The sequence below is a fragment of the Lepidochelys kempii genome, chromosome 7 (assembly GCF_965140285.1).
Source record: "Lepidochelys kempii isolate rLepKem1 chromosome 7, rLepKem1.hap1, whole genome shotgun sequence".
NCBI lineage: Eukaryota > Metazoa > Chordata > Testudines > Cheloniidae > Lepidochelys > Lepidochelys kempii.
This window is the reverse complement of record NC_136386.1, coordinates 48,301,297-48,319,540: the sequence shown is the minus strand read 5'-3', so window position 1 is coordinate 48,319,540 and position 18,244 is coordinate 48,301,297. Positions and strand designations below refer to the sequence as shown.

At 57.2% G+C, this 18,244-nt stretch overlaps 1 protein-coding gene across 1 annotated transcript; it reads right to left on the bottom strand.

The window, feature by feature from the left end:
* Positions 1 to 4,454: 4,454 nt before the first annotated feature.
* On the bottom strand, positions 4,455 to 8,973 carry LOC140914545 (hyaluronidase-1). Its single transcript, XM_073352583.2, has 3 exons — positions 7,527 to 8,973; positions 6,059 to 6,148; positions 4,455 to 5,752 (listed from the first exon to the last, which is right to left on the bottom strand). The coding sequence occupies exons 1-3, from the start codon at positions 8,433 to 8,435 to the stop codon at positions 5,432 to 5,434; spliced, it is 1,320 nt and encodes a 439-aa protein (XP_073208684.2). The 5' UTR covers positions 8,436 to 8,973; the 3' UTR covers positions 4,455 to 5,431.
* Positions 8,974 to 18,244: the final 9,271 nt, after the last annotated feature.

Below are 18,244 nucleotides of genomic sequence, written 5' to 3'. Positions count from 1 at the left end.
AGGGGACAAGGCAATATGCCACGTTTATTATGAGAACACAATTTGATTTATAACCAATAGCTAATACCCACATACCCACACACACACACACATCAAATATTCTGCAGCTGCTGTATAGTTACCAGTCCTGAATGTAGCCTGAGTCCATAGCTTGATTTTGCAGCTTGGGTTCGCAGCTCATGATGGCTAGCTGGCCAGGAAAGCCGGGCACGAGAAAGAGCCATGTCTCTTTTGGGCGCACACCGATTCCCTTCGATGTTGGCAGCAGAATGTTACCCAAAGTCTTTCATCTTACCCATTTTTTTTATAGGCCTTAGTTTGAACAAGAGTCTATGGGTCTTGCTGTGTCACGCTGCCTCTGGGTATTGTGTGTTTGATTACCTGTCAATTGCAGGCGTGACTTTCAGCCTTGGACCTGACTTTGATCTTGCTTCAATTGCACCTTTGTTCTTTTCTTTTAGGTGGACTCTTCTCACTTTGTCAGGGCTGTTGTCTGCATCTTCAGCTGTTGGTGTGTGCACTTCACTTTACCAGGACAGGCTGGGGCTGGAGGTTGATTCCATCATCCATGCATACCTCATTCACACATCTGAATTAAGTTAATAAGGTTACAGCAGGGTTTTGTGAAATGGAGTAAGTATTTCAAAATGGAGTTTTAGTTACAATATGGAGTCTTATCAAAATAAGTGTAATGAACAATTTACAATGTTGGGAGGCAAACAGTAAACAGGGGTTACAATGTTTCAATAAGCGTGAACTGTGGGGACTTAACAAGCGGCTTTATTGCCATTTAGCTGGTTATTGCGATAGCTGGTTTTATGAATGAATGCTGTTTCATTCATAAAGCTTTACTCATGAAGTTCTGTTCGTTCATTTGATACAAAATAAAATCATATTAATAAAGTCTTAATAATAATAGTAATTAAAAAGAAACAATTGCATTCTTCAGCTCTACAACACCGGGCCCAGCCCATTGATACCCGCCCAGTACACTGACACCCATCCCATTGACACTTGGCCCAGCCCATTGACACATAGTCTGACCCACTGACACATGGTCCATTGACACCCAGCCCAGTGACACCCAGCCTAGCCCATTGATGCCCGACCTGGCCCAGTCCTTTGACATCCGGCCCTGCCCAGTCCATTGACTGGCCCTTTGACACCCAACCCATTGACACCCATCCCAGCCCATTCAAATATGGCCCAGCCCATTGACACATGGTGCATTGACTCCTGGCTCGGCCCATTGACACCCAGCCCATTGACATCCAGCCCAGCCCACTGACACACAGCCCAGCCCGGCCCAGCCCATTGACACCCAGCCCTGCCTATTGACACTCAGGGAGCTTGGCTTGTTTAGCCTAACTAAAAGAAGGTTGAGGGGAGATATGATTGCTCTCTATAAATATATCAGAGGGATAAATACCAGAGACGGAGAGGAATTATTTAAACTCAGTACCAATGTGGACACAAGAACAAATGGATATAAACTGGCCACTAGGAAATTTAGATTAGAAATTAGACGAAGGTTTCTAACCATCAGAGGAGTGAAGTTTTGGAATAGCCTTCCGAGGGAAGTAGTGGGGGCAAAAGATCTATCTTGCTTTAAGATTAAACTCGATAAGTTTATGGAGGAGATGGGATGATGGGATAACATGGTTTTGGTAATTAAATATTCATGGTAAATAGGCCCAATGGCCTGTGATGGGTTTTTAGATGGGGTAAGATCCAAGTTACCCGGGAAAGAATTTTCTGTAGTATCTGGCTGATGAATCTTGCCCATATGCTCAGGGTTTAGCTGATCGCCATATTTGGGGTCGGGAAGGAATTTTCCTCCAGGGCAGATTGGAAGGCCCTGGAGGTTTTTCGCCTTCCTCTGTAGCATGGGGCACGGGTCACTTGCTGGAGGATTCTCTGCTCCTTGAGGTCTTCAAACTACAATTTGAGGACTTCAATAGCACTGATATAGGTGTGAGGTCTTTTTTAGGAGTGGTGGGTGAAATTCTGTGGCCTGCATTGTGCAGGAGGTCAGACTAGATGATCATAATGGTCCCTTCTGACCTAAATATCTATGAATCTATGACACCTGGCCCGGCCCAGTCCTTTTCAGCCCATTGACACCCAGCCTGGGCCAGTCCTTTGACATCCAGCCATTGACACCTGACCTGGACCTAGACACCTGGTCTGGCTCAGTCCTTTGACATCTGGCCCATTGACACCTAGCCCAGCCCATTCCTTTGACATCCAGCCCAGCCCAGTCCTTTGACCTCCAGCTCATTGACACTGTGCCCAGCCCAGTGCTTTGACATTCAGCCCATTGACACATGGCCTGGCCCAGCCTGGCCTGGCCCAACCCACTGACACCCAATCCAAAGGCTTTGATCTTAAGGCCCATCAATATGGTCTCCTGCCCCCTGTTTAGGTGCAGCAGCTGGAGTAGCATCCTCCCACTTGCTCCTGCACTGTGAAGTGCTCTGAGGAAGGAACCTGCTGGCAATGAGGCTCTATGGACTCGCCTTTCCAGACAGGATGGTGTTTAGTCTGCAGAAGACAAGATGGTGTCTGGTGGGATGCTATTCCTCCTCCACTCCCAGCACACACACACATCAGCCCCTTTCAGTGCTACCGTGTAGGTCTGACAAGCCCAGCATTCCATTGACTTTACTTGGGGGAGGGGGGTAGGCACAGGAGTGCTAAACAATGAGTCATCCTGCTGGTCACTTCCTAAGCCTTGGGTTTGGGAGTCTGTTGATTTCACCTCCTCCGGATGAGCCACCAACGTTCCAGTGTGGAAAGCTCTACCCAGGAGCTGAGGTGTCCAGCTTGTCCCAGCTCATTGTTTATGAGGGAATTCAACATCGGCTGGGTCTTGGGAGCAAAGCTGGTAACCCTTAGGGTATGTCTACTCTGCAGCTGGGAGCAGCAGCTAGACATGCACTAGCTTCGCTTGAGCTAGTGTGCTAAATATAGCAGTGTGGACGTTGCAGCATGGGCAGTGGTACAAGCCATGGTCTGACTAGCCTGTGCCATAATGCCCACCCTGCTGTATTTAGCTCACTAGCTCCAGCTGAGCTAGCATGCGCCTGTCCATCTGGACTGGGAACTTCACTCCCATCTGCAATGTAAACATACCTAGAGCCCTCAGTGTCATCCCCTTGCAAAATCACACCTCCTGCAGCTACCTGCTTGCATCCCTAACCTGGTCTTCCTTTTGCTACCCACCCCTCACCAGCACCATGTCATAGAATCATAGAAGATTAGGGTTGGAAGAGACCTCAGGAGGTCATCTAGTCCAACCCCCTGCTCAAAGCAGGACCAACACCAACTAAATCATCCCAGCCAGGGCTTTGTCAAGCTGGGCCTTAAAAACCTGTAAGGATGGAGATTCCACACCTCCCTAAGTAACCTATTCCAGTGCTTCACCACCCTCCTAGTGAAATAGTGTTTCCTAATATCCAACCTAGACCTCTCCCACTGCAACTTGAGACCATTGCTCCTTGTTCTGTCATCTGCCACCATTGAGAACAGCCGAGCTCCATCCTCTTTGGAACCCTCGTTCGGATAGTTGAAGGCTGCTATCAAATCCCCCTTCACTCTTCTGCAGACTAAACAAGCCCAGTTCCCTCAGCCTCTCCACATAAGTCATGTGCCCCAGCCCTCTGATCATTTTTGTTGCCTTCCGCTGGACTCTCTCCAATTTGTCCACATCCCTTCTGTAGTGGGGGGCTTAAAACTGGACACAATACTACAGCTGTGTCCTCACAAGTACCAGATAGAGGGGAATAATCACTTCCCTCGATCTGCTGGCAATACTCCTACTAATGCAGCCCAATATGCCTTTAGCCTTCTTGGCAACAAGGGCACACTGCTGACACAAATCCAGCTTCTCATCCACTATAATCCCCAGGTCCTTTTCTGCAGAACTATTGCTTAGCCAGTCGGTCCCCAGCCTGTAGCGGTGCATGGGATTCTTCCATCCTAAGTGCAGAACTCTTTACTTGTCCTTGTTGAACCCCATCACATTTCTTTTGGCCCAATCCTCTAATTTGTCTAGGTCACTCTGGACCCTATCCCTACTGTAACAATGTGGCCTCTGGCGGGACACTACTGAGAGTATCAATTCAAGACAAATTGCTTACAGCAGGGCAGTTACAGCTCAAGGCTGGGGGACCTTTACTACTAAGGCAAACCAAACCAGCCAGACAGAGAGGACTTCGGTCTCACCTTACTGGCTAACCATAAGTCACACAAGCAATTCCCTCAGACACTCCAGTTTCCCAGTATCACCACCAGTGCCACTTGTTATAGGGATGAATGGTGATGAAAACCAATACCCCAGTAAAAGAAAAAAGGTTCTCTCGATCCCAAAGGACCAAGCCCCAGACCCAGGTCAATATACCAGTCAGATCTTACCCACAAATCACGCTGTTGCCAATCCTTTAGAATCTAAAGGTTTATTCATAAAAAGAAAGACATATGGATGAGAGCTAGAACTGGTTAAATGGAATCAATTACATACAGTAATGGCAAAGTTCTCAGTTCAGGTTTGTAGCAGTGATGGAATAAGCTGCAGGTTCAAATCAAGTCCTGGAGTACATCCACAGCTGGGATGGGTCATTCAGTTCACAGGCCCTGCTAAGACACCTGGACTCTTCAGCTCAAGCTTTCAGTTGTTCATGTGGTTAGATCTGGAGGTCTCCTGTTCAGTTCCCAGGGTATCAGCCAAGAGGGGGCCATCACACACTTACACTTGTGCAAACAAAAAGCCATTTGATTGGCTCTTGAGGGTGGCATGTGAATTCTTTGCATGGTTCTAGTCTGTGATTTATTTTTATTTTGGAATGATCGCTTCAGCCAGGTGCTGTGCGTCATTTTGAATTGCACTTTGCTACCCTGCCTGGCGCTGTGTATACGTATGGTGTGTTCCAGGGGTGGGGTGTATCGGGCCACGTAGGGTGCATGGGCCCATGGGGCAGGGGTTGTTTAACAGCCACACTGAATGGTTCAGTGCAGGAGGCTTACACCGCAGTAGCCCTTGCATGCTGCTAGTTACAGCACACATTTTGGGCTATGACTCTCTCCGTTGTGGACATGACAGAGATCTCTATACATGGTACACACCTCCCTGTGAGGTGGTTTTAGCATAGGATGGATCTGACACTTACATGTCGGTTTATGATGGGGTTCCACATATCATGCATGTTTCCTGTCATGAAGCACAGAGTTACACTATGTGAGGGGTACATGACAGAAAGGAATTAACTGCATCCCAGACTGTATCCATATTGGTGTTTGAGCGTGTTTCAGGGTGACGTGGCCATGTGGGTGTAATGGGGCCATGGGGGGGAGGGGCATTTTGGGGTAGAGTGCATGGGGGCCATGTGGGGGGGGGGTTCAGGGGTTGGCTGTATGGGGCTACATAAGGCTCTCACTCTCGGTTGCCCTCATGTTCACACCGGGTCCCTGCCCAGCCAGCATAGCACTGGCAGCTGAATTCTTCCACCAGCTTGGCTTGCTCCTGCTTTGCCAGCTGTCCCTGCAGGCGGAGGTGGGGCCAGCTGCGGTGCCTCCGGACGGTGAAGCTGGAGGGGCTGAGGTGCAGGAAGGCATCGGGGTGCCCAGCCCGCCGTACGCAGCGCCCATGGCTGGAGCACACCGTGAGACTGCACAGCGTGGCGCTGCTGGTCACGTTCACGATGTAGTGTCCCAGGCTCCTGTCCACGTACTCCTTCAGTGCCAGGCAGGATTCCTGTAGGGGGGACACAGTACAGGCCCAGGCAGGGCTCTCTCAGGGGAGAGGAGGGGCCCATTTTCCTGGTGTGCTCCCCTTCCACACAGTCCCCCCGGGACCCACCCTCCCAGCTCCTGAGTGCAGGGGGAGCCAGACCCCAGGGCTCCCACTCTCAGCATCACACACACCTGGGAACTGCTAGTCGCACACCAGGCGAGAGCCCCCCCCGACATCTTCCCATCATCTGAGTGCAGGAGCATCCACACCCCAGCCAGGATTCCCATTCCCAACCTGGAAGCAGCCGTAGCCCCCCACGTAACGCACCCGTGAGTGACTGTAATCCTCGCTGCCCCACAGCACAACCCCTGAGGCACCTTGAGAAGCACTTTCCCCAATGGTATGGACCAAGTCCTCCTGCAAGAAGCAGAGAATCACCATGAAGATAACAGCTTCAGCTACTAACATCTAGGAGGGTTTGAAGGCTGTTGCATGCATCCTTCCCGCACAGATCTCCCCCTTCCGGCACAACAGGAGACAACCACCAGCACCCGCAGCCTCAAGCCAGATTGAGGAACCTCTGTGGTTCTGTTCCAGGTGAGCGGGGTGGGTCAAAGATAGTGCCATGGCCTCGCTGCCCACATGCAAAGCTGACAGGTGTTAATGACTGCCGGCAAGCGGGGCTTTGATCTACAAACAATCACACTCCAGGTTAAAGCGACCTTTCTGCAGGCTAAAGGGAAGGAGCAATTAAGCCCCTTTATGTAGTGACATAGCTGGAAACAACAGAAGCCACCATCCAAGGCAATGACAAGCCCTGATCAGAAGGTAAGCTGTGCAGGCTGATGGCAAATGCAGGGGCTAGGGGCTGGTTTGGCAAGCTGTGAGGGGGTGCTAGAGCAGAGGTGGCCAACAGGCAGGGAGGGGTCATGGCCCTGAGAGAGCAGAGGGTCAGAGCTCAGTGGGCCCAGCACTGACTGAAGAGGCAGGCCTGGGGATTTCTCAGTAAGGAAACTGCCGGCTGTTTGTTTCTTTCTGTTCAGGGAAGCTGGACTTTGTGCCCATTCTTTGCAAATAAACAACCTGACTCAAAAACAACCCAGCAAGGCCCCAGCTGCTGGCTAACCACTCGGGACCACTGCGGCCACAGCAGTGTAACAAAGACAGATCTCTGCTAAGATGGGAGGGGAGCGTGGCGAAGAGTTGCTTGAGTTGGGAGTATTTTCTTTCCTGGACGTGCAAGGAAAAGGCAGGGGAATAGCCTGAAACAGGCCAAATGTAGAGAAACCCTCCAGGAGCCCAGACCTTTGTCTTGTGTGAAAGCATCACTCTCCTCTGGACCCATGGCCCCGGATATGGCCCTTGTCCTTCACACATCTCCCGCTGGGATCCCTATGGATCCCCCTTCTGCCCTCCAAGGCTTCTCCACCCCCCACTCCGCCAAACTGACTTCATCCTGCCAGACTTCCTCCCTCTACCCCTTCCCCACCAACAGCTGCTCCTTGGCCCTGGGTGACAATGGTAAGCAATGGGGGAGAGGACCTGGGCTAGAAGATGGGAAACACCCCCGCCCCTAAAGCTGGCCTCTGCCTCTTGCAGCCCCCTTGCCTGGCAGCTAGGGGATGCCCTCCCACATGTCCTGCCTGGTGCCCCCTCTCTCAGCAGCAGTGGGCTCCAGCTCCGACCCCGCAGGCCCCTGGGACAGGCCAGACTTGGGCCATTGGGAGCTCGGCAGAGGTGAGCAGGTGGCATGCCCTGGGGGGGGCCTGGCAATGCTGGGGAGGGGCGGCATCACCTGCGAGAGGAAGTCCTCCGTGAAGTCGTACTGGATGCGGGTGTAAGGTAGGACTGAGAGGCTGCCGGTCCCCGTCTGCCCTTGCACCCGAAATGCCTCGGCCACACGGTGCCGGACGAACTTGTCAACCTGGTCTGTCAGCCGGAGCTCCTTGGGCAGGTAGATGCTGGGGTAGAGCGCCCGGCTTTGGTTCCAGAGCCAGCCGAGCTGCTCATTCCGCTGCTGCTCCACGGCGGGACACTCCCCTGTGTAGTTGGCAGCTTTGAAATCATAGTTATAGCAGCTGGGGAAGCCGTAGAAACCCCAGAAGCCCCCAGGCCGCAGGCTCTTGCCAAGCGCCAGGGTCTGCTCCATGAAGGCCCGGGCGCTTTGCTCGAATTCCTCCTCAGCTTCCTCAGCCACCCTGTCTGGGGGCCAGTCGGGGTGCTGCTCCCGGACCAGCTCCTGGGACTTCTCCTTGTAGAGCTCCATGGCATCCCAGTTCCGAGCCCACACGGGGCGCCAGCTCTCCCAGTCGATCACCGCCAGGCCCCGGAAGCCTGGCTCCAAGATAGCCGCCTGGATGTCATGCCGCGCCTTCCCGAGGTGGGCCTGGAGGCTGCCGTTCTGGGGGACACCCCCGTTGGCAGCTGTCCCTTTCGGGGTGTAGTGTGGATAGAGGCCCAGCGTGTTGCTGTAGAAGAGGGCGATCTCCTGGCCCAGGAAGGACTCGTTGCGGTTCAGCACCACATCGAAGACCCCCAGGTCAAGGGGCACATGGTATTTCGTGCCGCACTCCTGGCTTGGGGCGTTCCACACCGTGACGAAGGGGCGGTCCCAGAGAACAGGGCCCCCACCTGCCGTGCTTTGAGCCACCGGGGCCAGGCTCAGCATGCACGCCCAGGGCAGTAGGAACGTGGCGGCCACCATGTTGAGCCTGCCTGCCAATGGCTGGCCTCTAGACCTTGAGGCCTCGGGAGAGCTCCTGGGGGCCCTGCTCCTCAAATTGGGAGAGTGAAATCTCAGTGGAAGCCCGGGCAGCCCCCGAGGGATGGGGAAGCTGGGAGAGACGGAGGGTGGATTCCTGCTGCCCCCAGGGGAGCCGAGTGCTGTCAACTTCCCAAAGCTAATTCCTGCTGGCTTGTCACAGCCTCCTCCCTCCTAATAACTCCCAGACTCTCCCCGCAGAGGAGCGAGGGCTGGGATCAAACTGCTGGCTTTCGCAAGGACTTGCGGTGGGAGGCCTGGCACTGGCTCCGGAGCTCTGCCCTCCCCATGACCTTGGCTGACGTGTCAGTGGGTCCTATTCCCTCCCCCGCACATTTCTTCCCCTAGGACAGGGGTCCTCAACCTACAGCACGTGTGCCAAAGACGGCACGCGAGCCAATTTTTAATGGCACGCTGCTGTCTGCCGGGCGTGCAATTAAAAATCCTGCCCGACCCGGCCCACTCTTCTCCCCCCACCGCTCTCTCCTTGCAGGGCAGGCAAGCTTCCCCCTCCCCCTGCCTCTTCCCCCAGCCTGCTGGGTTCCTGCCCCTCCTTCTCTCCCTCCCTGCCGCCGATCAGCTGACGGCCCTTGCTACAGAGGGGGAGAGGGAAAAGCGGAGGAGCCGCAGCGCTCTGTGCTGCGGGGACCTTGGGGAAGGGGGTGGAATCTGCATAGCCCCTCCAGCCCCCTGCCGTGAGTCCCTCAGGGCAGGGGGCTGGGAGCACCCCACGACCCCAGCCCATACCCCCAGCCCTCTGCCCTGACCCCTGCACCCCCCTCACATACCCCCAGCCCTCTGCCCTGACCCTGGACCCCCCACATCCCCCAGCCCTCTGCCCTGACCCCTGAACGCTCCTCACACACACCCAGCCCTCTGCCCTCACCCCTGCACCCCCCACACACCCCAGCGCCGTGCCATGACCCCTGCACCCCCCCACAACCCTAGCCCTGACTCTGGCACCCCCCACACATACCCAGCCCCCCCAGCCCCCTGCCCTGACTCCTGCACCCTCCTCACACACCCCCAGCCCCCTGCCCTGACTCCTGCACCCCCCACACATACCCAGCCCTCACACCCCATGCCCTGTCTCTTGCACCCCCCCACATCCACATCCCCACCCCCACCCTGAGCACCAAATGGGAGATCCTGCACACACACACCCGCATTCCCACCTGCAACCCTCACACCAAATGGGAGCTGCCCAGGTAAGCGCTCCACACCCAAACCTCCTGCCCCAACCCTGAGCTCCCTCCCTCATTCTAGCTCCTGGCCAGACCCTGCACCCCAACCCCCAGCCTGCTCCTTCACCCCCAGCTCTGTTCTCAGTGCACTCCCACCCTCAGCTGAGTGCAGAGAGAGGAAGAGAATGGGCCAGAACCAGGGAGAAGGTCGGTACCTACTCTATGTGGACAGGGCTGGGACCCCAGACTGGCAGCGGGCTGAGCGGGGCCAGCAGCCGGGACCCTGGCTGGCAGGAGCCAGCGGACGGAACCCCAGACCGACAGGGGGCTAAGCGGCAGTGGGCTGAGCCGCTCAGCTCACTGCCAGTCTGGGGTCCCGGCCACCGGCCCCGGCCACCGGCCCCGCTCAGCCCGCTGCCAGTCTGGGGTTCTGGCTGTTGGCCCCTTGCCAGCCGAGGTCCTGGCCACAGGCCCGGCTCAGCCCACTGCTGGCCTAGGTGAACAGAACCTCAGGCTGGCAGCGGGCTGAGCAGGCCGGTGGCGTATGATCAGCATTTTAATTTAATTTTAAATGAAGCTTCTTAACCATTTTGAAAACCTTGTTTACATACAACAATAGTTTAGTTACATAATATATAGACTGATAGCGGGAGACCTTAAAAACCATTAACATGTATTACTGGCACGCGAAACCTTAAATTAAAGTGAATAAATGAAGACTCGGCACACCACTTCTGAAAGGTTGCCAACCCCTGCCCTAGGAGATACCGAACTGAACCGGACCCCAGCATGGCCCCTCCCTCTTTTCCTTGCGCTCCTGTCCTCAGAGGGGGATGGGGTGTGTTTTCCCCATGTGAAGGAAATGCTGGGCCATGCTGCCAGGTCCGCTGCTCCAAAAGGGAAGCAGTTTTTTGCAGATGGGATGGAAGAGCCCTGGGTTGGCTGCTCTGTGCCCAGGTTAAAGATTTACCTGCGGGGGGAGAGAAGGAGAAGGGGTCAAAGGGATAGCATGGGGTCAATGGAACATGGGTCAGAGCTGCAGTGCTAAACTGCAAGGCCAGAATCCAAGCCACAGCAACAAAGACACAGCACCAAGGAAGCTATCAGTGCTAGGGATTAGCTAGCGTGGGCAGGGCACTGCTCCGAGGAAGCTCACAGTGTTGGGGATTAGCTGGCGTGAGCAGGGCCTGCTCCGAGGAAGCTCACAGTGTTAGGGATTAGCTGGCGTGGGCAGGGCACTGCTCTGAGGAAGCTCACAGCTCTAGGGGCTAGCTGGCAAGGGCAGGGTACTGCTCCGTGGAAGCTCACCGCACTGGGGGCCAGCTGGCATGGATAGGGCACTGCTCCGAGGAAGCTCACAGAGCTGGGGGCCAGCTGGCATGGGCAGGGAAGGGAAATCATGTCCTGGGGCTGGACGTGGACCATGCCCATATCCTTGCGGCTAATCTCAGTAGCAGAAGCAGTGGCCCACGCTGACTAGCCCTGCCAGGATCCGGTGTAACAAAGTGGAGCCAGCCAAAATTAGCCAGGCTACTTCTCAAGCCACAGGAGTCAGTCCCCGCAGCCCACATGGGGCGGGCCCCTTCCCTTCCTGCCCCACTTCCTGCAGCATCAGTGGGGCAACTGAAGAAAGTGGAGACCTGCTTATAAATGTCCGGCTGGTGTGACGATGCAAATTGATTGGGGGGAGGGATGGGGAAGCAGGGGCAAGGGCAGAGAGGCTCATGGGAAATGCTGTCCTGAGGTGGTTAAGCTCCACCCCCAAGGAATCCTTGCATCCCCATGCTCTGCACAGCCGCTGGTGCTGAGACTTCACCCCTACCGCCCCAGCTGGGCCGAGGGTGTCATGCTACTGCAAAGCCCCACTGCCACCCAGGGCTTCCGAAGCATCAGATCTGGAAGCCAGAAATATGGCCCTGGCATCGGGCCACCTCCAGGAGGGAGAGCATTTAAAAAGGGGGCAGCCAGGATAAAACACCAGGCCCCAGGCTGGACCCACTCCCTGAAGGACATTTGATCACAGCCTTGCTCTGCCCATGGCACCGTGTCCCTGTGGGCCCAACATGACCGTGCAGGCCCCTGAAGGCGGCTTAGGACCCAGATGGAGCCCACTGCCAGCCCCTACGTCCTGCCGGCTTGGTGGGGCTGGAGAGGAGGGGCTGGGGGAAGCTCAGCTAGAACAATGCCTCTCTCTGAGCCAGGAGCTTAATTTGCTATGAGAAAGCTCCAATCTCTCACCAGCTCTGGGATCCTTCCCCGAGACTGCCTCCTTCCCCAGCCAACGGCCATGGGAGTGAGATGGAGCAGACCCTTCCAACCTGGGATGAAGGGGATGAGTGAAGCTTTCCAGCCTATGAGAGCCTTAAGGGGCAGCATAATGGGGGGAAGGGGGGCTGTTTCCATCCCAGTAACCACAGCCGGTGTCCCGGGGGAATCTCGGGGGCTGGGGTCTACTCCAGAACATTTCCAGGTGGTCCATCGAACGGGATGGGGGAGGTGGACATGTGCAAGCCAGATGGGCCACATCCCATACAGTCCTGGTGCCAGCCACCCCTAAAACCGGAGCTCTGAAGCCAAACCAAGATCTGGATCCAAAGCAGGCCATAAAGGGCCAAATCAAAACCCAGGACTGGACCGGACCAGCCCCTCAGGCTGCCTCAGTGTGTATGATGGGGGGCAGCATTGGGGGCTCCAGCCCTGGCCCCCAGAGTACCCTCTTATGGCATAGGGTGGTGCTGCAACAGCCATGCCTCAGTTTCCCTCTCTTCAGGGCTCCTCAATAATTTCACAGCCTGGTTTGACTGTTGCAGTGACTTGGCCCTCTGGCTAAGTCCCTAACAAAAGGTCCATCCCATCCCCGGTATACGAGGCCAAAACCAAAGACCAAACAGTTTTCACACTGGGCCTATCTAAGGGTCTGGTTGGTCTTCGCTGGCTCAGACACTCCTCTGCCTGCCCGTCCTTGGGGTTCAGCTTTTCCCCCTTCCCAGGCTCCCCTCCATTCCCCTTCCCCCAGCTTCTTTGTGCTGGCCCCTGCTCCTTCTTGGGCAGTCACCCCCAAGCCTTCCTGCCTCGAGTCCCTGCTCCCCTGGCACAATATGATTCCCTGCCAGAGCCTTGCCAAACTCTGCAGCCCTCAGCAGCCTTCTCTAGGCCTCTGCCTTCTCTAGCCCAATGGGGTGACATGATTCACCAGTCACATGACTGTCAGCATTCACCCCACCTAGGGAGGTGAGCTGGCTGGGTCACAGCTCTGCTGAGCCCCATAGCCTCTGAATAGGCCCAGCCAGACTGATAGTGCAGTGCTGTGGGGTGACCTGCAGGGGGCAGTGTGTGACAACAATGCAGTGCTGTGGGGTGCTCTGCAGTGGGGGTATGATAATGGTGCAGTGCTGGGGGGTGCCCTGCAGGGGGAGGTGTGCGATAATGGTGCAGAGCTGGGGATGCAGTGCTGCGGGGTGCCCTGCAGGGGGCAGTGTGCGATAACGGTGCAGTGCTGGGGGTGCAGTGCTGCAGGGTGCCCTGCAGGGGGCGATGTGCGATAACGGTGCAGTGCTGGGGGTGCAGTGCAGCGGGGTGCCCTGCAGGGGGAGGTGTGCGATAAGGGTGCAGTGCTGGGGGTGCAGTGCTGCGGGGTGCCCTGCAGGGGGCGGTGTGCGATAACAGTGCAGTGACGGGGGGTGCAGTGTGGCGGGGTGCCCTGCAGGGGGCGGTGTGCGATAACGGTGCAGTGCTGGGGGTGCAGTGCTGCGGGTGCAGTGCTGCGGGGTGCCCTGCAGGGGGCGATGTGCGATAACGGTGCAGTGACGAGGGTGCAGTGCTGCGGGGTGCCCTGCAGGGGGCGATGTGCGATAACGGTGCAGTGCTGGGGGGGCAGTGCTGCGGGGTGCCCTGCAGGGGGAGGTGTGCGATAAGGGTGCAGTGACCGGGGGGGGGGGCTGTAGTCCAGTCCCATTGTGGTTAGGGGAGCAGTTCTAGGCATCGATCAGCAGGTGGCAGCACACGCTCGCACACGCTTCTCAGAAAAGCAGCCGGCCAAGCAGTGGGGGAGGGGGGGGGGAAGCGGCGGAGCTCAGCCCCCATCAAGTGCCGAGTCTGGTTTCTATTACACTGCGGTGGGGGGGCCGCCAGGGAGACTGGGAAAGGAAACAATCCAGCCTTCAGCTTCTGGAGACCTGGGGCCTTGACTCGTGCAGCTCAGCCTCTTAACTCTTTGCTGGGCAGCGGGCAGCAGGCCTTCCAGGCCGTGCCCAGGGTGCCCCGGGTTATGCCTGCACTACGCCAGGCGAGGCTGCCCCTTTGCAGTGAGGGCGGGGTCATGGCTGGAGTAAACTGGCTGGCTGCAGCTTAAATAAAACAGTCTCCTAGTTTGAAAGATGGCCGGGGGCGGGGCTATGTTGGGGGGGTAGTTGTGGGTGGGGGGGCTGCACCTCTCCTTCCCCATCCTGCCACTGAGTGCCCCCAGCTGTGCATAGCTCTCACTGGCGACTGCTTTGTCCACTCTGGGAAGGGACAGTGACACGGGAGCCTTCGCAGTGGCAGGATTGCCGAGGCAGAGGAGGACACTTTGGGGCAGGGAGCAAGGCGTGCTGGTTTGAACCCAGCCCCAGGCCGGAACTTGGTCCTGTCTGATGGCAGCCCTGTAACAGGAGTTGTAATCCCCGCTAATTGACCCCCTGGTTGGCACATTGGCAGAGGGGGGCCAAGGACGGACTGGGTCAGTGGAGACCGAATGCCGCTCTCTGGTTACAGCACAGAGAGGGAGTGGCCAACAACACTACTGCCTGTCCTAGGGATGATTTCTGGAGCCGTCTGTGGTTGTCATAGCCCAGGAATACCAGCCTGGCCTGGGCACAGCACCATACCCGCTTTTGCAGTCGGGAGAGGAGATGCCCTTATGCCTGGGGAATGCCACGCTGCTCCCACCATACTGGCAAAAAGGGCAGGCCGTGCTAATGACCCTCCTGGCTGCCATTTCGCCTGCCAGGGAAGAGGAGCTGATATTTCAGCAGGTTTCTGAAAAGGGTTAAAACACCCCTGGAACATGGAAATGACAGGGCTCCCCCACCCACCCACCTCTCACTGTCATAGGACAAAGGGTCTGAAGTGATCTGGGTCAGACTGCATGGGGGCGGGTAGGTGGGGAGAAAACACACACATCCCCATCAGCCCGGATCGGGGTGGGGGGGAAGAGGAGGAGAGTAATTCAGACTCTTGGCTCACATGGGGAAGTGGAAAGCAAAGGCTCAGGCCTAACCCCTGCATCGCCCCGCACCCAGGAGAGCAAATCCAGGGCCAAGAAAAGCACTAGCGAGCTGTGAAGCCTCCCAGAGCAGGTCATAACCCAGCATCTCCTCCAGAGCCTGCATTCTATGGGCTGTTGCAAATGAATTGGGTTTTACAGCTGGTCAAAGGGGACAGAAGGGGCTGGCTGGAATGAGACACAAGGGTGGCAGGCACCCGGCAAGGTTTTCCCGGTACAGCCCCTTGTAGGTTTTCCCCATGCAGCTCTGCCAATGCACTGAAGTCCTGACCCACAGCCCCCCACTAGCCCAGCCTGGGGCTCCCCACACCCCACAGCTCTGCCGGTGCCCCTCAGCCTGGCTTCATGGTGCCCTGTCTATCCTAGCCACAGGCCTCTTCTGAACAGACAGCTAAATGGTTGCACTCTGGACAGTAATTTTGGGGAGCGGATGCATCTCTGCTTGGCTGCAACCAGTGGATCTGATTTCCCTAGGGTCGCCAGTGAAGAGACTGCTCAGAGGCTCCGGCTGGCAGTATCAGTTGAGTGATGAGTGGGGAGGGGGCTCCGGCCTGCCCGTAGCAAGCAGGTCTCAACATCACACAAACCATCTCATTGGTCACCTAAGCTGGGTGGCCACAGATTGGGTGGATCATTGAAATGGCACCTATGGGCCCTCCAGGGCAGGGTGTGTCGTGCTTGCCCTGCTCCCATCTATGCTGTACCCACTCTCGGGATGTGCCAAGGTTCTTGTGCCCCTCTCTGGAGTTAACCCCTTGCACCATGTGTTGAAGGACAAGGGGGCTCCCCCTCGGGCCAGCACAGGCTCCCATCACACCCAGAACTGGGGTCTTGTGAAGGCCCCCTCGTGCAGGCACTGGAGAAGCCAGTGGAAGTCAGGCCTTGCCAGACAGCAGCTGTCCCCTCCTTGCAGCCAGGGCAGGGCACTAGCCCTGCTCTAGGCCCTGGGGAGGTTTCCCCACGCTGGCCTGGGCTGTGTTTGCTTTGGCTGCCCAAGCTCAGCTCCTGCCAAAGCTGGAAGCAGGAGCCATAGGGGTGGGCAGCAGGCTGGTAGTGCCAGCAGGGAGCACAGCGTGAGGGGCAAGGTTGGGGTACAGGCACATGCCCGGGCAGCAGGGAGGCCAGCATTGCCAAGGGGAGCTGGGCTGGGAAACCTCCAGGGAGGGAGAGCGCACGGGCTGCTGGGCCTGCCCCATGGACACCCAGCAAAAGGAGCCCATGGCCTTCCCCTTTCCCTTCCCCCGCTTCACCCCCACCCCGCTGGCTGCACAAACCCCTCCTTCCCCACTGAACCCTTGCCTCAACCCCCACATAATCCCTTCCCCTCACTCTGTCCCATGGTGCTTTGGGGCATGGTGCCTGGCAGGGGTGGGAGTCAGCACGGAGCCCTCTGTCCCCTCATCTCTCCCATCCCCCCTCTTCTTCCTTCCCCTTCCTCCCCATCTCTGTCCTGGAACAAGGGGGGCCATTCTTGCAAACTTCACTGGAAGGCCAGCACCGCACGCAAGTCAGGCCCAGTCTCCCCTTTGAAATTATTGGTAGGTAACAAGAGTAAGTGGCAGCCACTCAGCTGCCCTCCCCCTCCTGACCCCATCTCCATCCCATCCAGGCACGGGCCCAAGCTTGGCAAGCTGCTGGGGCCCTTCCCCATGGTCCCACCATGGCTGCAACGCCTGGACTTTTTCTAACAGGGCTACCGGAAAGCCCTGTCGGGCTCTGTTGCCCCCCGAAAACGTACCCCAAAGCATCATGGGACACACATGCCCTGAAAAAACACACACAAACCTCAGACACCAGGAGTGACCCTGGCAGAGAGGAGCCAACTATGTGATACTACAGCAACCTTGCCTGTGCACCTGCTGGCTGGCACACACTAAGCAGGGCTGGGCTAGCCAAGACTTGGGTGGGTGGCCACCCCACAACCCCCAGCTGCTATAGAAGTGGGGTGGGGTACTCGGAGCTGGTGCTGTGTTGCAGGGAGTATAAGTGGGTGCAGGGCTTGTTCTAGAGCAGGGGTCAGCAACCGGTGGCATCAAGCTGATTTTTAGTGGCACTCTGCTGCCAGCCAGGGTCCCGGCCGCCGGCTCTGCTCAGCCCACTGCCTGCGTGGATGAATGGAAGCTCAGGCCAGCAGCGGGCTGAGCGGGGCCAGCAGCCAGGACCCCGGCTGGCAGGGGCCAGCGGCCGGGACCCCAGCTGGCAAGGGGCCGGCAGCCAGAACCTAGACCGGCAGCAGGCTGAGCGGGGCCTGCGGCTGGGACCCCAGCTGGCAAGGGGCCGGCAGCCAGAACCTAGACCGGCAGCGGGCTGAGCGGGGCCTGCGGCTGGGACCCCGGCTGGTAAGGGGTTGGCAGCCAGAACCCCAGACCGGCAGTGGGCTGAGCGGGGCCTGCGGCCGGGACCCCAGCTGGCAAGGGGCCGGCAGCCAGAACCCAGACCAGCAGCGGGCTGAGCGGGGCCAGCGGCCGGGACCCCGGCTGGCAAGGGGCCGGCAGCCAGAACCCTTGACCGGCAGCGGGTCTGGGGCTCCATCTGCTGCCCCTGCTGCCGGTCTGGGGTTCCGTCCACTGGCCCCTGTAAATGTAAAATGTCTTACTGGCACGCGAAACCTTAAATTATAGTCAGTAAATGAAGACTTGGCACACCACTTCTCAAAGGTTGCCAACCCTTGTTCTAGAGTCTCATTACTGGATCTACTTTGGGGGCCCTGGATGTCACTGAAACACGAAACAGCCCCCTGGCCAGGCATTAATGGACCACAAGGAAATCTTGGATTTTAAGTGTTTACCAAAGTAAAATTTAGCACCTGGCTATTGCGCTGTGATTTCTATTATAGAAAGGATCAAGACTGGCATGTTTTGGCTTTTCTGACAATAATTTGGGGGCCCTAGAAAGTTGCTGGGGGGCAAATGCCCCGCCAGACCCTTCCAGTAGCACCAGGCCTGCAAAGGGGCTCAGTAGGGGGCACGCTCCCCTCAGTCACTGCTGAGCACAAGGGGGCGCTCAGGGCGCTGTGTTGCAGGCAGCAGAGGGGGTTACTCAGTAGGGAGCACTCTCCCGTCAATCAGTGCCACTCCCTGGGTGCTGCTGTATTTCAGACCAGCTGTAAAAGCAAGGCCCCTCCCCTAGTGCTGGTCCCAACACAGGGTGATCACGCCCAGGGCCTGGGGCAGTGGTGGTACGCGAGGGGAAGGGTACCACCCAATGCATGCGCACTGTTTAAGGAGAACACAAAGACTAGTGGGCAAAGACAGCCCCCCTCCCTAGTGGCATCACACCATACCGAGGGGCATGAGACCAAGGGG

What these genes read in the sequence shown, in the direction of transcription:
- LOC140914545 (XM_073352583.2), bottom strand. Translation starts at nt 8,435, where the DNA reads ATGGTGGCCGCCACGTTCCTACTGCCCTGGGCGTGCATGCTGAGCCTG. An exon ending in CGGAGGACTTCCTCTCGCAG is followed by an intron (nt 6,149 to 7,526) that starts GTGATGCCGCCC and finishes TGCTTCTTGCAG; the next exon opens with GAGGACTTGGTCCATACCAT. An exon ending in AGGATTACAGTCACTCACGG is followed by an intron (nt 5,753 to 6,058) that starts GTGCGTTACGTG and finishes TCCCCCCTACAG; the next exon opens with GAATCCTGCCTGGCACTGAA.